Source organism: Natator depressus, chromosome 4, assembly GCF_965152275.1.
Source record: "Natator depressus isolate rNatDep1 chromosome 4, rNatDep2.hap1, whole genome shotgun sequence".
Taxonomy (NCBI): domain Eukaryota; kingdom Metazoa; phylum Chordata; order Testudines; family Cheloniidae; genus Natator; species Natator depressus.
In genome coordinates this window covers 66,551,585-66,571,959 of record NC_134237.1, presented here as the reverse complement: position 1 = coordinate 66,571,959, position 20,375 = coordinate 66,551,585, and the positions used below count along the sequence as shown (strand labels likewise).

At 44.3% G+C, this 20,375-nt stretch overlaps 1 protein-coding gene across 2 annotated transcripts in view; it reads left to right on the top strand.

Moving 5' to 3' along the window:
- The first annotated feature begins 376 nt into the window (after positions 1 to 376).
- TMEM192 (transmembrane protein 192) overlaps positions 377 to 20,375 on the top strand; it is a 45,528-nt gene continuing 25,529 nt past the window's right edge. For both annotated transcript variants that reach the window (XR_012639308.1, XM_074951102.1), the window contains exons 1-2: positions 377 to 491; positions 19,624 to 19,770. Coding sequence is in view for 1 of the 2 variants with exons in the window: in XM_074951102.1 (XP_074807203.1) it covers positions 444 to 491; positions 19,624 to 19,770 (195 nt within the window). In the remaining variant the exon portion in view is untranslated. The remainder of the gene's footprint in view (positions 492 to 19,623; positions 19,771 to 20,375) is intronic.

Sequence of the window (20,375 nt, the reverse complement as noted above, 5' to 3'; positions counted from 1 at the left end):
AGCTGGGTCAAACCACCGGCAAAGCTCACAGCCAGCTGCCGGGTGTTTGACGCAGCTTCCCAGCCAGACAAGACACTGCAGCCCAGGGGTGTGTATGCGGCCAGGCCCCGACCTCCCCGTGCGCCGGCGATGGCAGAGTTGTTGCTGTCTCAGCTGAAGCAGTCAGGAGCCGGCTCGGAAAAGGCAGGCGCGGCGCTGGGGAGAGCCGCAAGCGCGAGCCCAGCTGCCCAGCAATCACCGACAGGGGGCGCCGAGCGCCAGTGGGTGGGGCGAGGCTGGCGTGGGGGCGGGCTTAAGGCCGGTCGCGGCAGGCGGGTGGGCGTAGGGCTGGGCCGCGCCTGGGAGGCCGTGCCCGCTGCGGGAGGGGAGTCGCCCATTAATAGGGCTGGGGACGGCAGCGGGGGCGCTGCCGCCGGGGGAGCCCAGCGCGGCAGCAGGCGGCGATGGCGGTGGCGGGAGCAGCTGCGGGGCCGCAGCGGCAGCTGGATAACGTGAGCAGCGGGGCGCAGCCCGGCAGTGAGGGCGCCGCGCGCGGGGGTCCCCGAGGCGTCGCGGCACGTTGCAGAGCGGGGGGGGGCGTGGCTGTGCGGTGAGATGTGGGGGGTCCCGGGCTCGGGGGGCAGCCCGCTCCGGCGTGCTGTGGAGCCCTAGGAAAGCCGTTCCGCAACTGCAGGCTTGGGGGTATTCGTTACGATTCCCTGGGCCCCAAGGAGGGGAGGCTCGCAGCGCGGACCCACGTTTTAATTTTCTGGCTGCGCCTGCCCCTTAGGGGCGTGGGCCCGTGGATCGGGACTCTGCACGGGGAGTCATGGAGCGGGGTCCTCTCATGCCAGCCCTGCACAGGCTTCTCATCATGTGACATTTAGAGACAGTGTCTCAGTTTCCCCAGCTGCACAGACCGACTAATGATTCTACTCCTGTAAAAGTGCTCTGGAGGTTTTTTTAAAAAGCAGGCGAGAAGTGCTTATAATAACAAACTAGCATCCAGCAGGTAACCTTACTGTTGCTTGTTTGCTTCCCCCCCCCCCCCCTTTTTTTTTATTTATTTTTTAAATGACTTGAGAAATCTTCCTTACAACGGGGTCCAAGGGAGTACAAGTAATTTATACCTGTCTTTTAAACAGATGTGTTGAAGAACAAAAGGCGGCAGCCTGAATCTGTTTGCTTATTAGAAAACAAAACAGCTCTATTTTATTTATATATATATATAATATACACAAATGATACCAAAGTTTATTCTACAGGGGAGTCATCTGTTTGTGATTTTGTGTAGCTCCTCAGTTTTCAGAACACGTATGGGCTCAAGAGGCCTGTGGGGATGGATGGGAGAGGGGAAGTCCGATAGTGAACTGAAATACATGTGGTGGGGTGGGCCAACAGGATTGGGAGCAGCTAAAAGATAACTGTAGGTGGATCGAATGGGCTTTTGTATGAAGGAGTGGCAGTTATGTTAAACTCCAAAACTGATCAATTTAAAACTCTTTCTGAAAAGGTTTTTAGGACAGAGGCTTTTTATTTATGTTCCTGCATAATCTCTTCCTGTTGTCTTGTTTGGGCTCTGATAAGGAACGCTATTTGCTTTTTTTGTAAGCATGTAAAACACTGACTGCTATTTTGATGTATGATTGATTTTCAAACAATATCACTTGGAGATACCGTGTGTGTGTGTGTGTGTGTGTGTGTGTGCGCACACACACACACACAAAGATACATCACAGAAGCAACTTAAGTAACAGCCCCAACCCCCACCCACCCAAATTATAGATTATTTATAGCACCAAACTTGGTTATGCTGCTTCCTTAAGAAGAATGTGGAGGAAATGGCCTGGCCATGAAATGTAAGTTCTCTATTTAATACACAGATGACTCTGACCTTAAAATATATAAACTGTTGATGTAGTACTGTGCCCTTTGAGAGCAGGACCCTGGCCTTCCACGATGCCAGAGCTTGAAAGGTAGAGAAATACACCCCTCTGGCTGAAACCTTGAGAGCTAAGGGTTATCAGGTCCAGAGACACGCACGCATTGGAGCCTTAGGTGCATGGGACCCCAGTAACGATCGAGTGCTGAGAGAATGCAGAATTGGTTAGCACTAAGCTCGGCTGATGCGGCAACTCATGGTGTTAGACGCAATCAGGTGGTCGAGGGACATCTACATAGATCACATAGGCAATGCCAGGAGGGATGAGCTGGAGTGCCGATGAAAAGCGCAGTCAGGAAAGTAACATACTTTGCTCATGGATTTTTCCTCAGTAACTGAGGATTAGGTTGGTTGTCTATTTAGAAAATACAGTCTCCACTCATTGATATATTTTGCTTTCCACAACCAAATCCCTGTACAGCTTTTCATGAGTGATGTACCTGAGTATTCGGATTCTAATATCTAAGCTGTATTGTTCAATCTATTCACCTAAATTTGGGTTATTGCTGATCATATACTCTGTATTTCATATGACTTTTAAAAACTAACTTTTATATTTGTGGATAATATAAGCACTATACCAGTGGTTCTCAAACTTTTTTGTACTGGTGACCCCTTTCACATAGCAAACCTCTGAGTGTGACACCCCCCCCCCCTTATAAATTAAAAACACTTTTTAAAATATATTTAACACCATTATAAATGCTGGGTGCACAGCGGGGTTTAGGGTGCAGGCTGACAGCTCGCGACCCCCCCATATAATAACCTTGTGACCCCCTGAGGGGTCCTGTCCCCCAGTTTGAGAACCCCCGCACTATACCCAGATGTACAGACACTCTTTTCCTAACCTATATATTATATAATTTTTTTAACATTAGCTTTAATATTTTACAATGTGTGCATTTGGCTATCCAGATGCACAGTCTCTACAAATGTAGATAACTTCTGATTCTGGCATGGAAATGTGGCTGGAGGGTTTTGGAAGCTGGGGATCTATGATGCGTGAGTAAGTAGAATTAGTATAAAGAGATGCTTTTGTACTCTTGAAAACATAACTGCAGTAGCAAGCCACAAATGTGACTTCCCTGCATCTTTCTCCTCCTGTGGGTGCCCCCCCTTGCTTTGACCTAAAAGGTAACCCTGACCTCAATAAGTGAACTGCACTGTAGTGATACCTCTTCTGACCGATCACTAGTCAATTAATTCTCATGCAATCCGGTATCTTAAAAGCTATCGGATTTAGCCATTCATGTAAAAACTAAGGGTACTATGCTGACTACAGTAGCAAAGATTAATGTCTGAAAACATAGACTGGTCACGGGTTAGTGCTGGTAAGATGGGGAAGTGATACATACTTGTAGGTAATTTTGTTGTTCACATGAAACTTGAGAAATTACATCCACATCTTGTACTCAAGTCAGTTGAAGGTGAATATTCACACTTCTGATTTCATTTGTGTTATAGTAACATGGGAGCATTGTGTTAGTGCTCTTATTTTGACCAGGAATGGGAGGCTTGGAAACAGGATCAAACCTGGAAAGATCTTCAGAGTTGAGTATTGGTGTGTCTTGCAATATAGTAAAAAGAAAAGGAGTACTTGTGGCACCTTAGACACTAACAAATTTATTTGAGCATAAGCTTTCGTGAGCTATAGCTCACTTCATCGGATGCATTCAGTGGAAAATACAGTGGGGAGATTTATATACATAGAGAACATGAAACAATGGGTGTTACCATATACACTGTAACCAGAGTGATCACTTAAGGTGAGCTGTTACCAGCGGGGGAGGGACCTTTTTGTATTGATAATCAAGGTGGGCCATTTCCAGCAGTTGGCAAGAATGTCTGAGAAATGGTGGGGGGGATAAATGTGGGGAAATAGTTTTACTTTGTGTAATGACCCATCCACTCCCAGTCTCTATTCAAGCCTAAGTTAATTGTATCCAGTTTGCAAATTTAATTCCAATTCAGCAGTCTCTCGTTGGAGTCTGTTTTTGAAGTTGTTTTGTTGAAGTATTGCCACTCTCAGGTCTGTAAGCGAGTGACCAGAGAGATTGAAGTGTTCTCCAACTGGTTTTTGAATGTTATAATTCTTGACGTCTGATTTGTGTCCATTTATTCTTTTACGTAGAGACTGTCCAGTTTGGCCAATGTACATGGCAGAGAGGCATTGCTGGCACATGATGGCATATATCACATTGGTAGATGTGCAGGTGAACGAGCCTCTGATGGTGTGGCTGATGTGATTAAGCCCTATGATGGTGTCCCCTGAATAGATATGTGGACACAGTTGGCAACGGGCTTTGTTGCAAGGATAGGTTCCTAGGTTAGTGGTTCTGTCGTGTGGTTGCTGGTGAGTATTTGCTTCAGGTTGGGGGGCTGTCTGTAAGCAAGGACTGGCCTGTCTCCCAAGATCTGTGAGAGTGATGGGTCGTCCTTCAGGATAGGTTATAGATCCTTGATGATGCGTTGGAGAGGTTTTAGTTGGGGGCTGAAGGTGATGACTAGTGACGTTCTGTTATCTTTGTTAGGCCTGTCCTATAGTAGGTGACTTCTGGGTACTCTGCTGGCTCTGTCAATTTGTTTCCTCACTTCAGCAGGTGGGTATTGTAGTTGTAAGAATGCTTGATAGAGATCTTGTAGGTGTTTGTCTCTGTCTGAGGGGTTGAAGACTATGCTGACTGCTTGTGCCACACGCTCTCAAAGAAACTGCAGAACCACCTGATCAACATCTTCTACAGCAAACAGGGAAAGATTAAGAATGAGCTCTCAAAACTGGATACTCTCATAAAAAACCAACCTTCCACACAAACTTCCTCGTGGCTGCACTTTACAAAAACTAGACAAGCCATTTACAATACACACTTTGCTTCTCTACAAAAGAAAAAGGACACTAAACTATCTAAACTACTACATGCCACAAGGGACCACACCAGTGGTTCCCTTAACCCACCCAGCAATATTGTCAATCTATCCAACTATACTCTTAGCCCAGCAGAAGAATCTGTCCTATCTCTGGGCCTCTCCTTCTGTCCCTCCACCCCCACGAACATGATACAGTTCTGTGGTGACCTAGAATCCTATTTTCGACGCCTCCGACTCAAGGAATATTTCCCGTACACCTCTGAACAACATTACTAACCCACAGAGAGCTTCCTACCAAGACTACAATAAGAAGGATTCCGGGTGGACTCCTCCTGAAGGTCGAAACAACAGACTGGACTTCTACGTAGAGTGCTTCCACCGACATGCACGGGCTGAAATTGTGGAAAAGCAGCGTCACTTGCCCCATAACCTCAGCCGTGCAGAACACAATGCCATCCACAGCCTCAGAAATAGCCTTTTTGATTATGATGTCAGAGTTGACAAAGGAGGTACTGCTGTCATCATGAGTAGGTCGGAATATGAACAAGAGGCTGCTAGGCAGCTCTCCAGCACCACTTTCTACTAGCCATTACCCTCTGATCCCACTGAGGGTTACCAAAAGAAACTACAGCATTTGCTCAAGAAACTCCCTGAAAAACCACAAGAAGAAATCCACACAGACACACCCCTAGAACCCCGACCTGGGGTATTCTATCTGCTACCCAAGGTCCATAAACCTGGAAATCCTGGATGCCCCATCATCTCAGGCATTGGCACCCGAACAGCAGGATTGTCTGACTGTGTAGACTCACTCCTCAGGCCCTACGCTACCAGCACTCCCAGCTACCTTCGAGACACCACTGACTTCCTGAGGAAACTACAATCCATCGGTGATCTTCCTGAAAACACCATCCTAGCCGCTATGGATGTAGAAGCCCTCTACACCAACATTCCACACAAAGATGGACTACAAGCCGTCGGGAACAGTATCCCCGATAATGTCATGACAAATCTGGTGGCTGAACTTTGTCCTCACCCATAACTATTTCACATTTGGAGACACCTTCAAACCAGCGGCACAGCTATGGGTACCCACATGGCCCCACAGTATGCCAACATTTTTATGGCTGACTTAGAACAACGCTTCCTCAGCTCTCGTCCTCTAATGCCCCTACTTTACTTGCACTATATTGATGACATCTTCATCATCTGGACCCATGGAAAAGAAGCCCTTGAGGAATTCCACCATGATTTCAACAATTTCCATCCCACCGTCAACCTCAGCCTGGACCAGTCCACACAAGAGATTACAGCGCTAATAAGCGATGGTCACATCAACACCACCCTATACCGGAAACCTACTGACCGCTATTCCTACCTATGTGCCTCTAGCTTTCATCCCGACCACGCCACATGATCCATTGTCTCTGTCTGAGGGGTTGGAGCAAATGCAGTTGTATCGTAGAGCTTGACTGTAGACAAACACCTACAAGATCTCTATCAAGAATTCTTAACACTAAAATACCCACCTGCTGAAGTGAAGAAACAGATTGACAGAGCCAGCAGAGTACCCAGAAGTCCCCTACTACAGGACAGGCCCAACAAAGAAAATAACGAACGCCACTAGCCATCACCTTCAGCCCCCAACTAAAACCTCTCCAACGCATCAGCAAGGATCTACAACCTATCCTGAAGGACGACCCATCACTCTCACAGATCTTGGGAGACAGGCCAGTCCTTGCTTACAGACAGCCCCCCAACCTGAAGCAAATACTCACCAGCAACCACACAACAGAACCACTAACCCAGGAACCTATCCTTGCAACAAAGCCCGTTGCCAACTGTGTCCACATATCTATTCAGGGGACACCATCATAGGGCTTAATCACATCAGCCACACTATCAGAGGCTCGTTCACCTGCACATCTACCAATGTGATATATGCCATCATGTGCCAGCAGTGCCCCTCTGCCATGTGCATTGGCCAAACTGGACAGTCCCTATGTAAAAGAATAAATGGACACAAATTGGACGTCAAGAATTATAACATTCAAAAACCAGTTGGAGAACACTTCAATCTCTTTGGTCACTCGATTACAGACCTGAAAGTGGCAAGTCTTCAACAAAAAAAACTTCAGAAACAGATTCCAATGAGAGACTGCTGAATTGAACTTAATTTGCAAACTGGATACAATTAACTTAGGCTTGAATAGAGACTGGGAGTGGATGGGTCATTACACAAAGTAAAACTATATATATTTCCCCACATTTATCCCCCCACCATTCCTCAGACGTTCTTGTTAATTGCTGGAAATAGCCCACCTTGATTATCAATACGAAAGGTCCCCCTCGTGCCCCCCACCCCCGCCCGCTCTCCTGCTGGTGATAGCTCACCTTAAGTGATCACTCTGGTTACAGTGTGTATGGTAACACCCATTGTTTCATGTTCTCTGTGTATATTAATTTCCCCACTGTACCTTCCGCTGAATGCATCCGATGAAGTGAGCTGTAGCTCACGAAAACTTATGCTCAAATAAATGTGTTAGTCTCTAAGGTGCCACTAGTACTCCTTTTCTTTTTGCGAAAACAGACTAACACGGCTGCTACTCTGAAACTTGTAATATAGTGTGGTCAGTTATCATTTTTCATTGCGTTTGATAGATATGCTTCTCTGAAGGAGCAATGACTATTTGTTCTTCACTGGTTTTTACCAGCCAGGAAATGCATAAATCAGTTCAACAGGTTGAGGCTCTAATTCTCCTCTTCACTTCCCTTCTCTTCCCCCTCCCTCCGCCGCCGGCTTCTTTAGCTTCAGCATGTGTTATGGGGCCAAACTCAGTTAGGAATGCTGGGGCAGATAATACAATCTGGTTAGGATAGCATTTTCTATCCCAGTTCACTCCATATGTACTTTTCTGACCATATCAATGAGGTATGTTAACCTCTTTGTGGCTGATGCATGGGTATGGGTTGACTTAGCAAGTTGACCAAGCAATTATAGCTCTGCTTGTTGTGATTCTGCCATGTTGATTGCAGAGACTAGTTTTGCCTCCTTTAAGGCAATAATGCAATCATGTAAGTGTCTGCACTATTGGCAGAGGAGTTCAGAGTTTTGTGTGGGGGTTTTTCTTTCCTTTGCACCAATGGCTTTCAAAACCTCTTCCTCTGCACTTCATTTCCCACAGTTCATCTGTGAACCTTGGTGATTTTCTTGGTTGATGTGGAGGGCTTGGGGTGAAAGTATCTGGATTAGCTTATCGAACCTTGGCCTTATATTTAGATGAGTTGAAAACCTAGGGAGTTCTGGAATCTTTAGGGACAGACCAGCTTTGGTTGCTTACTGTCCTGGTAGGAAGGATTTTGACACCGGCCTGGATGAGATGATCAGATCAGGAGAGTGGTATGTCAGTGACCTCACCAATATTTTAGGATGAAGATAAAAGCCAGTATATGTGTGGCTGCATGTGTAGCTCCTGAGTCTGCCTGGGAGAATCTTATGGCTTCCATGTAAGCCAGGAGATCAACTATTGAACCATTAAAACTGTATGTGATGGGTGAGGTTACTGGGCCCAAGAAATCTGTGGTATTCTGGTACCATGTTGGGTTGCAGCTCCTAGTCCTTCCTGGAAGGTGATATGGCTTCCATCTGAAGGCCTGTCCACCCCTAAAAGGGCTAGTTTCCTGTTATTCATCACTTCATAGCATATGCATGCACTCAAATGTCTTCTGTAGGAGAAATGGGGAAGTGGACGAGGACTTCTCCATATTTTTTTGTGATGCATTTGGAAGTGTGCTGGGGGGACTAGCTGTATTAGGGTAGGGTTGGAGACATGTCTCAGTATTGTGAGAGTCCAGGTGCTTCATCCAAAATCAGCCTAGGTTGTGCTGGTATTGTTGACTGCTAACCTTACAGTCAGTAGTAGGACCCAGGTGGTCACTTTCTTCTTATCTATTTTGTTGTACCAATAAATTAAAAACCAGCAGGATCTTATTAAAGGGAAAAAGGCAAAATACCACATTTATTGTGAATACAGAAAGAATCATAGTAAGCAGTTAGTTACAGCTGTAACATTCCATTCAATCTCATCTTTATTCACTCATTCATTCATACACACACACACACACACACACAGGTTCTGCAAGGTTGTTATCATAGTAAGCAGTTAGTTATAGCTATAACATTCCATTCAATCTCATATTTATTCACACATTCTCACACACACACACACACACACACACACAGAGGTTCTGCAAGGTTGTCATCATAGTTACCAGCCTTAGAGTTGCTCATGCCAAGCCACTGGCCAGGTGGCCTGGACATGAGGAGGGAGCAGGGCCTTGTCAGATGCTCATCTGATGCTCCTGGAAGTTGGTTTGCAGAATCAGACCCCAAAGTTCTCACTTTTTAAGAGTCTATTTTTATAGGAATTTCTTCCTATGCCAGTCTATGGGAATTGCTTCATCATGCTGTTGCTGAATCAATCAGCAGATAGCACATTCCTGACGGCTCCAAGAAGTTATCTTGTTCTTTGGTTCTCCCATTCTTGAGGCTGTTGGGTGGATTCCAGTCTGCCCTCCGGGGGTCCTCTGGTTATTTCCACTTGACGCCTTCTTCAGCCGATGGACACTGGATTCTTAGGCTGGCACCTCCCTGATCATTCAGTTGTTATCCACACCAAGCATCCGTCCACATACATCCTCTATCTCTATTTTAATCACAATTGTTAATACAACAAAAGGGCGGGGAGTCTCTGGGTGCTGTTTCTGTTGTTAGAGTATTGCTTTGAGTCTCTGTGAATTGCTTTGAGAACAGATTCTGTCTTAGAATGTACTAACACAATTAGCAGCTTGCAAGTTTCACACATAGAGGGAGAGAAACAGTACCAAAACCCAAGAGACCTCTTAATTAGTAATACCCTGGAATTTAAACTATGGGGAATCAAACTCATTTGTGATTTTAATACAGAACTTCTTTAATATGATCCAACAATTTAAGGATGTTGCTGATTGAGCAATTGGCTACAGATGCCTAGCTTTAAGATTTATCCTACTGTGGTGTTCTAAGGGGGATAACATCAGAATCTACTGGCGGGGAGGGGAAGAATTTTGGAAGGTGTAGCGTAATGGGATTCTAGATTCTTTTAATGGTGCTGGTGTCCTAGTTCTATAGATCCTGAAGTCCTGGCAGTGTTGTGTTATGGTCCAGAAGACCTGCATAATGGCCCTTAAAGAGACACAACTGATAAGCTGTTACGAGCAGGACAGTGGGGTGGGAGGAAGTTTTGTTTCATGGTCTCTGTATGTATATAATGTCTTCTGCAGTTTCCACAATATTCTATGCATCCGATGAAGTGAGCTGTAGCTCACGAAAGCTCATGCTCAAATAAACTGGTTAGTCTCTAAGGTGCCACAAGTACTCCTTTTCTTTTTTCTTTTTACGAATACAGACTAACACGGCTGTTACTCTGAAAATTGATGTAGGGTGGTGGTAGAAATTTCTTCTCTTTTTACCTTCTTAGTCTTCATCAACTGGCACTTCTAATTCCCATTCCTATGTGGGCTGCTGTTGAAGGGAGGCTGAGAGGGCCAGGTGGCAGTAGGAGTGGGTAGCCAGCAAGGTGGGATTAGCCCTTGAAATAGTCTAGATGCTAGAGTTGTATATAATCATAGGATTAATGTGATATTTCACTTCATATTCTTTATGAAAATATGCTTATAATATGGATGTAACATAACTGAGGTACACAAGATAGCTCATGTGAGATTTCATTGGAAAGGTTATGATTTACTGAATGTGATTATCAAATTTCTATGCCTGTATCATTTCTGTATCTGAAGATAGGAATATTAACGATTGTATCTGTATTTCAAATGTTAGTTTGAGTACCGCCCCCCCCCCCCCCCAACCAGCCCTTCGGGTACAAGAATGGAAAAGCCAGACAGGGCTAATAGGCCATTGGCAGAGACAATGGACTGTAAAAGAGTTTACTTAGTCTTCCTTTGGTCACTCCAGACAGCCTAGGAATAATAAGAACAAGGAGTACTTGTGGCACCTTGTTCTTTTTGCTGATACAGATTAACACAGCTACCACTCAGAAACCTACGAGTAATGGCTGCCACAGCCCTGCAGAGACATGGGTCTGAGTCACCTGGTACTGGACCCACCCCTCGGAGTGCCATGTTCTTCCACTGGGAGACAAAGGGTTCCTGCCATACACAAGCTATATAATGCAGGGGAGTGACATCATCCAGGTTATCTCCTCTGTCTTCCCACCCAAAGAGACGCTGAAAAACACCTGGAAGCAAGAACTGAACTGGAGGGAGAAGGCTTGAGCCCAAGATGGAAGGGTGTCTAGCTTGTGAATAATAATACCTGAGGTCTCAAGCTGGAGACCAGTGCAGCTGCCTTTTCAAGACTTTCTTTAATCTGCCTGCAACAATATCTAGGATGACAAATTACTATTTGTAACCAATTTCTTTAGGGAATCAAGCTTAGTTTGCATGTTTGGTTTTATTTGCGTAGTAATCTGCTTTGTTCTGTTTGTGGTCTTTTTAACTACTTAATCTACCTTTTGTGGTTAATAGACTTATTTCTTGTTTATAATATAACCCAGTTTATGTAATTTCTAACTGAGGGGGCAAGAAGTTGTACACATCTCTCTCCACATTGAGGAAGAGGACAGGTTTTTTTTTTTTGAGTTTGTGCTGTGCAGATTTTTCTATACAGCACAAGACAGTATTATTTTGGGTTTATCTCCCAAAAGGGGTGTGCACGTGAGTGCTGGGGGGTGGGGGAGGGAGTCCTCTCACACAGAGCTGACTTCAGTCTGTGTCTGCAGTGGGGTGTGGTCCTACCTCTGTGTGTGCTGCAAGAGGCTGGAGAGCCTAATTTAGCAAAGCAGGGAGAGGGAACCCAGGCTGGTTGCGCAGGAGAGGCTCAGTGAAATCCCAGTACATCAGGTGGCATCCCGGAAGGGGGTCAAACCCATCACAACTATAACCAAATTTAAGGAACGGTTATCTTCTACCTGTGAATTTACTTACTAGTAGGCCTAGCAGAACTGGGTTTATTTGTTTTTAATGTTTAAAAATATAAGCACTTTTTTTTATTTTTCTCAATTTATTCAGTTACATGAAATCTTGGGAATTATGGGGTTCAGACAATTATTTAACAGATGTTGAGAGTTGAAAAAGTAAACCTTTGTAATGGTTAACAAATTAACATGTCAAAATATACAAAGTAAATATCTTTAAATCAAACTGTCCTCAGGCAAAAATAAAAATGTTGCTTATCTGTAAATTTTAACTACCAATGGAAATACGTTCTTAGCTTTTGTGTGTACAATGAAACATCTACCAACATCTTTTGTGTATACATCTATGTTTACTGATAATCTAATTCTTTGTATCCAACGTGTTAGGAACCCTTCTATAGGCAACACCAGTGGTTTAACCAAACTGGTGCATGAGCACCCTTAAATTCAATTTAAATGGCTTATTTTAGGTTAGATTAAACATGTTTATAACAGGGTCAAGATGAAACAAAATAAACCTGGTATAAATCAAAATAAGCATGCACACTACCTCTTGTACTAGTTTTTGTATAAAAATAAAATTTTAAATAGTGCAACTCTGGGTAAACAAGCCCCAAATTGTTGTAAAACTCAAAGTTAATCTGACTCCTAATATCTCAAACCTGATTAATGGACAAACCTCAATGGGTTGTATGGGTTCCTTAAAACAAATATTCTGTAAATTCTCCTAAATGTGTGTGCAGCATAAGAAGATTAATTTCAGGTAATCTGGAGTACAATTAATTGAGTAAATTTAACTTTTTTAATGTCTTGGGTAACTAAAGGGACAATTAAACTTTCTCTAAAAGTGAAAAATACATGGCTGCAAGTGCATGGCTAGTAACTTCCACCAGTTCAGTTTTGGCTTTCTTGAAAACTTGGCAGCAAACATTTAATTTAAACCATTCTAACATCTTATAGTGAATGGCTTACTATAGGTTGTCATAATTTCAAAAATAAGTTTTAGTATTTAAAATAAAGCTATAATTTAAATTTTTAGAAATGGCTTTTTATCTACCCTATCTCAAGGGGTTAAACTTAAAAGCACTACATGAGAACCTCTAACTGCTAGCTAGCCCATGCATAGAAGTACTTAATAGAAAACATTTGTATTTGAAATTCTAAAAGCAGTATTGAGCAGAAATTGGGGGGTGGCAAGTGAAGTAGGAAACTTTCCCTGGCAAGGAGAGAACTGAATCAATCGTAGCATCTACAGACACTACGGCCATGTCTGTACCAGCGGAAGCCCTAGTGTAGTAATGTTGGTTAATGGGGTCTGACGCTTCCATATCTGCACAAGCCCTAATGTAAATGTAGCTGTACCAGCAAAAGCACTTTTCTGCTAGTATAGCTACATCTAACTTTGCTTGGGCAACTGGTATAAGGTATGCTGGCAAAAGACTTTTGCCAGTATAAACTGCTTCTACATGAATAGGGTTTTCCAGTATAGACCTGGCCTAAGACTTTTCTCTTGGTATATGTTGACTTGCACATACTTAAATGCATCGGTACCTACTGAAGACAAGGCCGAAGAGAAGGATTCTCCTGCAGTTGGCCTTTTTGGGCTCAGGACCCATTTTGAAAACCTTGGTGGCCACCCAGAGGCCTCCCACAGGAGAACTGGGGTGGGAGGGGGTACAGAGCTAAGATTCCAGCCAGATGTTAACAGATGGGGGAACCCCCTCCACTAACAAGTGGGTCTGGGTGGTGAGCTGAGACCTCCCCCAAAATACTTTCTCTCCTCCTCCTCCCCCCCCATGGGATGCAGGGAGCTGTGTAAGGGTTGGGGGACAGAAGGGGCTGGGGTGCAGTGGGGGAAGATCTAGAGGCTGGGAGTCACCGAGTGGGGGGTAGGGCAAGTTATATGGAAGATGAGGGTGTTACATGGCTAAGTGGGGGGTTGTGGTGTTGGTACATCAGGGGGACAGTTATTACCAGAAATGTCACCTGCAAACGAAAGCAGGAGACTACTCTTCCCCATACCTGTGGAAAGAAGGGACAGGTTAGGGGGAGCAGCCAGGGCCCCCAAAATCCTGACCCACCCCCCACCATCCAAAGCTGCCATATCTAATGCAAACAGATCTACCACTTCCCCCTTAGCTCCTGTCCTGGGGCTTCCCACTGTGGGCTCTGGGACCTCTTGAGTTGCAGCACAACTCATGTTTGGCCCAACTGCCCCATCATGACGACAGGGGGCTGGCCAGGCCAAATTTGTGAGAGTGGTGTTACAACTTGGTGCATTGGATAATAATGCTACTCATGCAAAGTTGGCCTGGTTGGCCCCTCCATCCTCATGATGGAGAGGCAGCTGGCCCATGCTTGAGCAGTGATGCAAACCTGTGCACCAGGTTGCAGTGCCTATAGCGGGGACCTGGAGCCCAACCAGCCCCAACACCTTTTTATCTCATTTTGATGACCCAATTTTGTGTGGAATTGAAACCCAGCTTACATACATGAGCAACATACATGAGCCATAAAACCCTTTTGCTCGTTGGGGCAGAATTCCCCTTGCAACCCTGGAGCAGGGGTCAGGAGGGAAGTTTTCTGTTACTGTAGGCTTGGCCAGATTCAATTTTAAATAGTCATCACAGGTTAATTTCACCTGGCATGCTGAAACTGAGGGGAGGGGGAGAAAGGGGGTGCCTTGGTAACAGTTGACCAAGCACTGCCTCCCCCACACCTTGCATCTGTAGGTATCTGGTGTTACTAGCTGCCCAGGGAACCCTCTGCAGGCCTGTTATCACAGCTCCACCTGCTGGCTGGGTGAGCAGGGACCATTCCTGGGCAGGAGCTTTTCAGCAGTGGGGTCGTCTCCCTCACAGGTAGGAGTCTGTCATCCTCCTGGCTCTGGCTAGGGATCTGCTCTGTCCTGCCAAGATTGCAGCATTTCTTGTGCCTGCAGGGATCTGGTGTCTCCAGCTGTGTGTAGAGCATAGCGCTGCTGCAAAAAGGTATTAAAATAGATACAAATCAGGAGTGGGGGAAGGCTAAAAATAACTGATATTAACCATCAGATTTACAAAAACAAATTCTGCCAAGCCTAGGTAATAGGGTTTCTCTGTTGCTGTGGCCTGTAGAGCAGCCCCCAGGCAGCCTGGGACTGCTATGCAGTAGGGCAGTCAAGGTTCTTTGTGTTGGGAGCATCCTAAAATTGGAAAGGGGCTTGCATCTCTGCACCCTCCTTCCCTAAGACGACGACTCCTTTCTGTGAACCTGCAGGTGCAGCCTAGAATCTCTACTTTTATTCTTTTGCATTTAGCATGGCTTACAACAAAGTGAATCAGTAAAACTTCTAATATAGACGAGACCTTGAGTCTCTTTACAGGTGACCCTATCCCTAGAAGACCAGACTTCCTGGTTCTTCAAAGGTAAAAACAAAGCTGGAAAACTGTCATCTTAACCAAAAAAAAAAAAAAAAAAAACAGGCCACAGATACTCATAAAGTACTAAAAAGGCATGTTCCTAACCATGTTGGTTTCTATGAAGAATCTTTACAGTTTCTCCTTAAAATACTTTGCTAGTTCTTTATAGCTGCAAAGAATCTCTTAAATATGAAATATTATGGTGTATCCAGATTCCTCAAGTGGAAGAAGAACTAAATTTGAGAGAGAAATCTGCTTATTTTCCCTGATGTGGCTGTCTATATCACTGTTGCTTGCCATAGCTTTGAGTTGTAAAGTGGCTGGAGGGATTGATCTCACTGACTTAAATTACCTGGTTTTTTAAATCTATCCTGAGTCTGGTTGAGGCTCCATACATCTAATCTGAACTTATAATTGTTCAATGTTACATTTCAGTTGCTGATTTTAATCAGTTTACAATCTGTAAAGCAGGGAACCTTGATTTAAATAAGTGACTTAAATCTTGTTACAGCTGCTACTGAGTTAGTTTGTATCTGCAAAAAGAACAGGAGTACTTGTGGCACCTTGGAGACTAACACATTTATTAGAGCCTAAACAGATTAATTCTCGTTGTTTGGTATAATCATTAAAACTCATCAACTTGCAACTAAGAGTAGCCTTTACTCTAAATTTGATACTTCTTGCGAAGTAGGAGGATAAGCTATATAACTGTTTAACTTACAGTGCATTTATATATAGTGTAACACACTTAGACTACTTTTTTACTTTTTAATGTTAAATGGTGAATGACATTTCTTATTTACTAGATTTTTTTTACTTTGAATTTGTCAAGCTACATTTAAATGGCGATCAGAATCCAATGAAACGCGCACAAGCAGCATTTTAAAACTTTAAAAATGTAGAACACAAGAATCTCCATACTGGGTCAGACCAATGGATCCAGCTAGCCCAGTATCTTGTCTCTGACGGTGGCAAATCTGGTTGACTTCCCGTTTTGTGTAATGGTAATCTGAAAACTGATTCAGCACATCCATATTAACTGTGCTGAATCTTGTTTGCTCCACATCCCTAAAATGCACAGGGCAGAACTAGTATGGAACTCTGAAGGGGTGCTGGTGCCCTGAAGGGACGGTGGGGGGGGAAGACAAGCTGAATAGTTCCAGCTAATCTGTGTCCACACTAGAACTAGAATAGTTGTGGCTGAAATGGTTCAGACTGTCACTATTGGCCCTAATTGAAGCATAGTATACTGGAGATGGTGAGATTTTGGGGAATCTACCTGTACGATGTAGGAATTCTGCATGAGATTTTGAACTATTTTGTACTCAGATTTTGACCATACTAGACTCCATTTTGGATATGGGTCTCAAGCAGTCTGGAGTGGCTCATGAGTGTGAGTACCAACCTCATGGTATACTGCTAAGAAGCAAGGCACAGACACCAAGCTGAGATTTCACTAATCATGTATCAAGTGTGACTTCTGAAAGCATTATAACAGCCTTAACATGGAATCACAGACAGTCCCCTTAGGTATTCTGATCTATTTTGCCACCCAGGGAAGCCTGTCTTTGTGATAGATGGTCCCTAAATCACAACAATATTCAGGTTACTCCTAGTCTCAAAGGACCATTCGCTTACCCCAGGTCAAGTGCACCTTTTATCTCTCACCAAAGACAATGCTTGTAGCCAGTCCTATAATTAAAGATCTTTTAACTGGGAAAAAGAAATGAGTTATTTATAAGGTTAACGCAGGTGAACATACATGCACATACAGATGAGTTAGTCTTAGGTTTCAAAAAGTAATAGAAGCTGCTGTAGCATGCAAGATCTGTATGTCCTTCAGGACTAACCCAAGCTAAACAACTGGGGATCCCTTGTTTATGCTTAGAAATCTTGTCCATGCCCTGAATTCCAAGCAGGACAGGGATTTTTATTCCCTTCCCGCAGAGCTCAAGATGATGGGATGAATGTTTATCTCCTCTTCATTGGTATTGAGGGAGAAATCAATGATGTCTTTTGTCCATTGATGTGCCACAATGGCTTGTCTGATGTTTACAGGCTTTCTTTTGTTGGTCAGGAGATGACGCCTCTTGTGGTAATCTAGTATTTCCCACTTGGTAATTCTTCTCTCCTCACTGTGAATGTATAGTTTTAGAGCAAACACTTAAATATTTACCTATATAACACGTGGTACAGAGGTTTATAAGCAAGCTTAATACATGCAGCATCCTACAAGCATTTCATAAAAACTAGGGAGACCATATTTCCCTATGCTGAATACATGGCACCTAGTAAAATTACTTGTATTTGGGCAACTTCAATGGCAATCAATCAGAACTATGCAGTACAAACTTTCAAATTGCTAAGCCCCCGCCCCGGGGCTGGCTGCTGTGGAGCCTGCAGGTTCAGGGCAGGAACAGGCTGGAAATTACTTTGCCCCAGCAGGAGAGGGAGCACATAAAGAACCAGTGGGTCGACAGTATAGGTGACATGTAACAGGCCACTGCCTGGTGCCTGCTGACATAACCCAGCACTCAGTAGCTATCGTGGCTCAGTGTGCAGCCAGTGCTGGCCAAAAATGGGATGGGGAGCAGGGCCCTGCTGGACGAGAGCCGGCATACAGTAGGAGCTGCACTGATTGGACCAGCGGGGGGAGCAGCCAACCCCATCTGCTGCATCTTTACCCCACCACCAACCTTGCACCCCCCCATCGTCGGCCACTCCTCCACACACTCTCCCCTCCCCCTCTTCCCCCCCCCCCCCCCGGTGGGTGGGCAGCTGGTGAGCAAGGATCTGGCCTGCAGTAGGACCTGCTGGTACTGATTGGGGGGGACAGAAAATACAGGACAATTTGCCAGTTTTTAAGAAAGTCAGGACCCCTGCAGGAGGGCTTTAATACAGGACTCCCCCCTTTAAAAATGGGACATCTGGTCACCGTGATAAAGACTAAACACATTCTTAACTCTATCTATTTTACCAATACTAACACACAGGGGAACCAGACAGGCCTCCAGCTAGGCATTTGTCAGTGTTCATTTGAGGCCTAGGGGCCTTGGCATAAGCTGATGTCTGGTCTGGCAGCATCACTCTTGGTTTCTTTACTTTTGTCCTGTTGAACTAGATTTCCAAAGGCTAGTGGAAAAGGGATAACAAGAGAGGAGTTGATTTAAATGTTCTGCCACTGAAATATAATAATTGTTGACCAAAATTTCTCTCCCCCCAATAAACCAGTTCTCCTGGTTCAGAGCCAGCTTGCTTAGCAACAGTCACCTGGTAAGCAGTAAGGTCACCTGGTCTGTCTGGGATCACCTGTGGAGGCTGACCAGGGACTTGTTTGTAAGGGGCAGAAGCTACTCTATTTAGTCTAAAGCCATTTTTTACCAGTTTAAGACGAGGGAAACAGTGGCAGGGAGAGGGGGACCCTGCCTGAACCGTCTCCCAAGGGAAGGGTGAGCTAGTCAGAGGAAATGTATGTAGGGTTTATTTTGTAGAGACCTGTATCTTTCTCATGCTGTTAAAGAGCAATGCTGTGTTCAAGTCTGTATATGCTACATCTACTGTGTTTCCCCCTGAGAAACTTAAACTGTAACTTAGAAGGCTCTCGCCTTCGGTAGGAGTCTGGGATAAGGGTTATTTAAGTTACTGAGGTACCTTGAGGGGGTTCAGCGCTGGACCTGGGGGCCAGTGCTTAGGGGCCTCACTTCCATCAAGGGGTAACAGATTGAGAGTGGTGGGATGCAGGGATCGAGAAGTGGGATTCCCCTCACAGCTGTCTGGTTGATAAGTCATAGGGACCAGATCTGTGACCTTTTCAAGCATGCCACATCTGAAGTATTACATGTGGCCACAATGTTTTACAGCTCTAATCTAGAGGGAATAGATATTTAACATAACAGACTTCTAGCATGGACAAGGCATGATATTCTATTAACTTGTCATAGGATAATCATGCTAAAATACAAATTCTAACCTCGTCCAAAGTAGACGTGCTTAGTATATGGCAGCAGGCTACTTCGCTTTTCTCTATTCCCTGAGCTGAAAGCAGTAGCGTTACGTCTTGTGTTTTTTGTAGTTCTTTTTCGTGGTTGAGATTTCAGTGTGGTTGAAGAGGTGTTCCACTTCCTTTAAATGTGGAGGTGTCAGAAATCTCAATGACACTCAAATATTTGAAAAGTATTTTGAAGACTAAAGCCCATCAATAGGAGCACAGCCATTCTAGAAATGGCCAAATGGTATGATCTCTGTTCTTAATGATTAATTTGTTAAATTACTTAATTCAGTGTTCTCCCAGAAAGTTATAGCTGCGTGAAATTTTGTGGTACGAGAAGATGGCCTGCCTTGGAAACACCCATTGAAAGAGTAATGTGGAAAAATTAATCTGAAACTCATGATTAAATTTCAGGGTTCCTTGGAGATAACGCAGAGCACAGAAGATGATCCTCTACTCGATGCACCACTTCTTCCACCTCATGCATTACATTCCCAACTGAGACCGAGATTCCATGCTATTCCTACAGTCTTGATTGCCAACTTTCTGTTGCTTATAAATGTAAGTTTTGGGACGAATCATCTTTTTTAATTTTATTAGCTTGGGTATGAGCGGATAATGGGAAATTCTGGTTCTCCAGCTGTGATGTATTGGCTCTAAAGCCGGGATTGTGGGGACAGAGAGAAGTAACTTTTGTGTTGCATACTCCTCTTGCCTTGTATTTTAAACATTCCATCCCAACACTGCAAACTTTCCACTCACATGGATATGGCAGGTAATCTTGAATCTAGTCCAACAAGAAGTCACTTGGTTTTAGTGAACTGGATAATGTCAGTGCTACAAAATGACATTTAAATTAGGATGTTGCCTCAGGACCAAGAAAACATTCCTGTACTTAAACTTGTGTAGAGTTGATTTAAAAGATTTAGTAATTCATATTAAACACTAATCCAGTCTACATTTTTGACTTGCCTCTTCATTACTTCTAGTAAATTTAGCCTTGTCTGTACTCAGCTAGTGCCTGGTAAAGATTCCTGAGTTGTCCTAGCCCACCTTCCATCTGCTCAGGTTAGGAAAAAAGTCTTAGGCCTCCTATGTAAGGAAACTTGGACTGACGTAACTGCATCAGTGCGTTGAACAGAATTTGGGTAGCTCTAATGTGGACA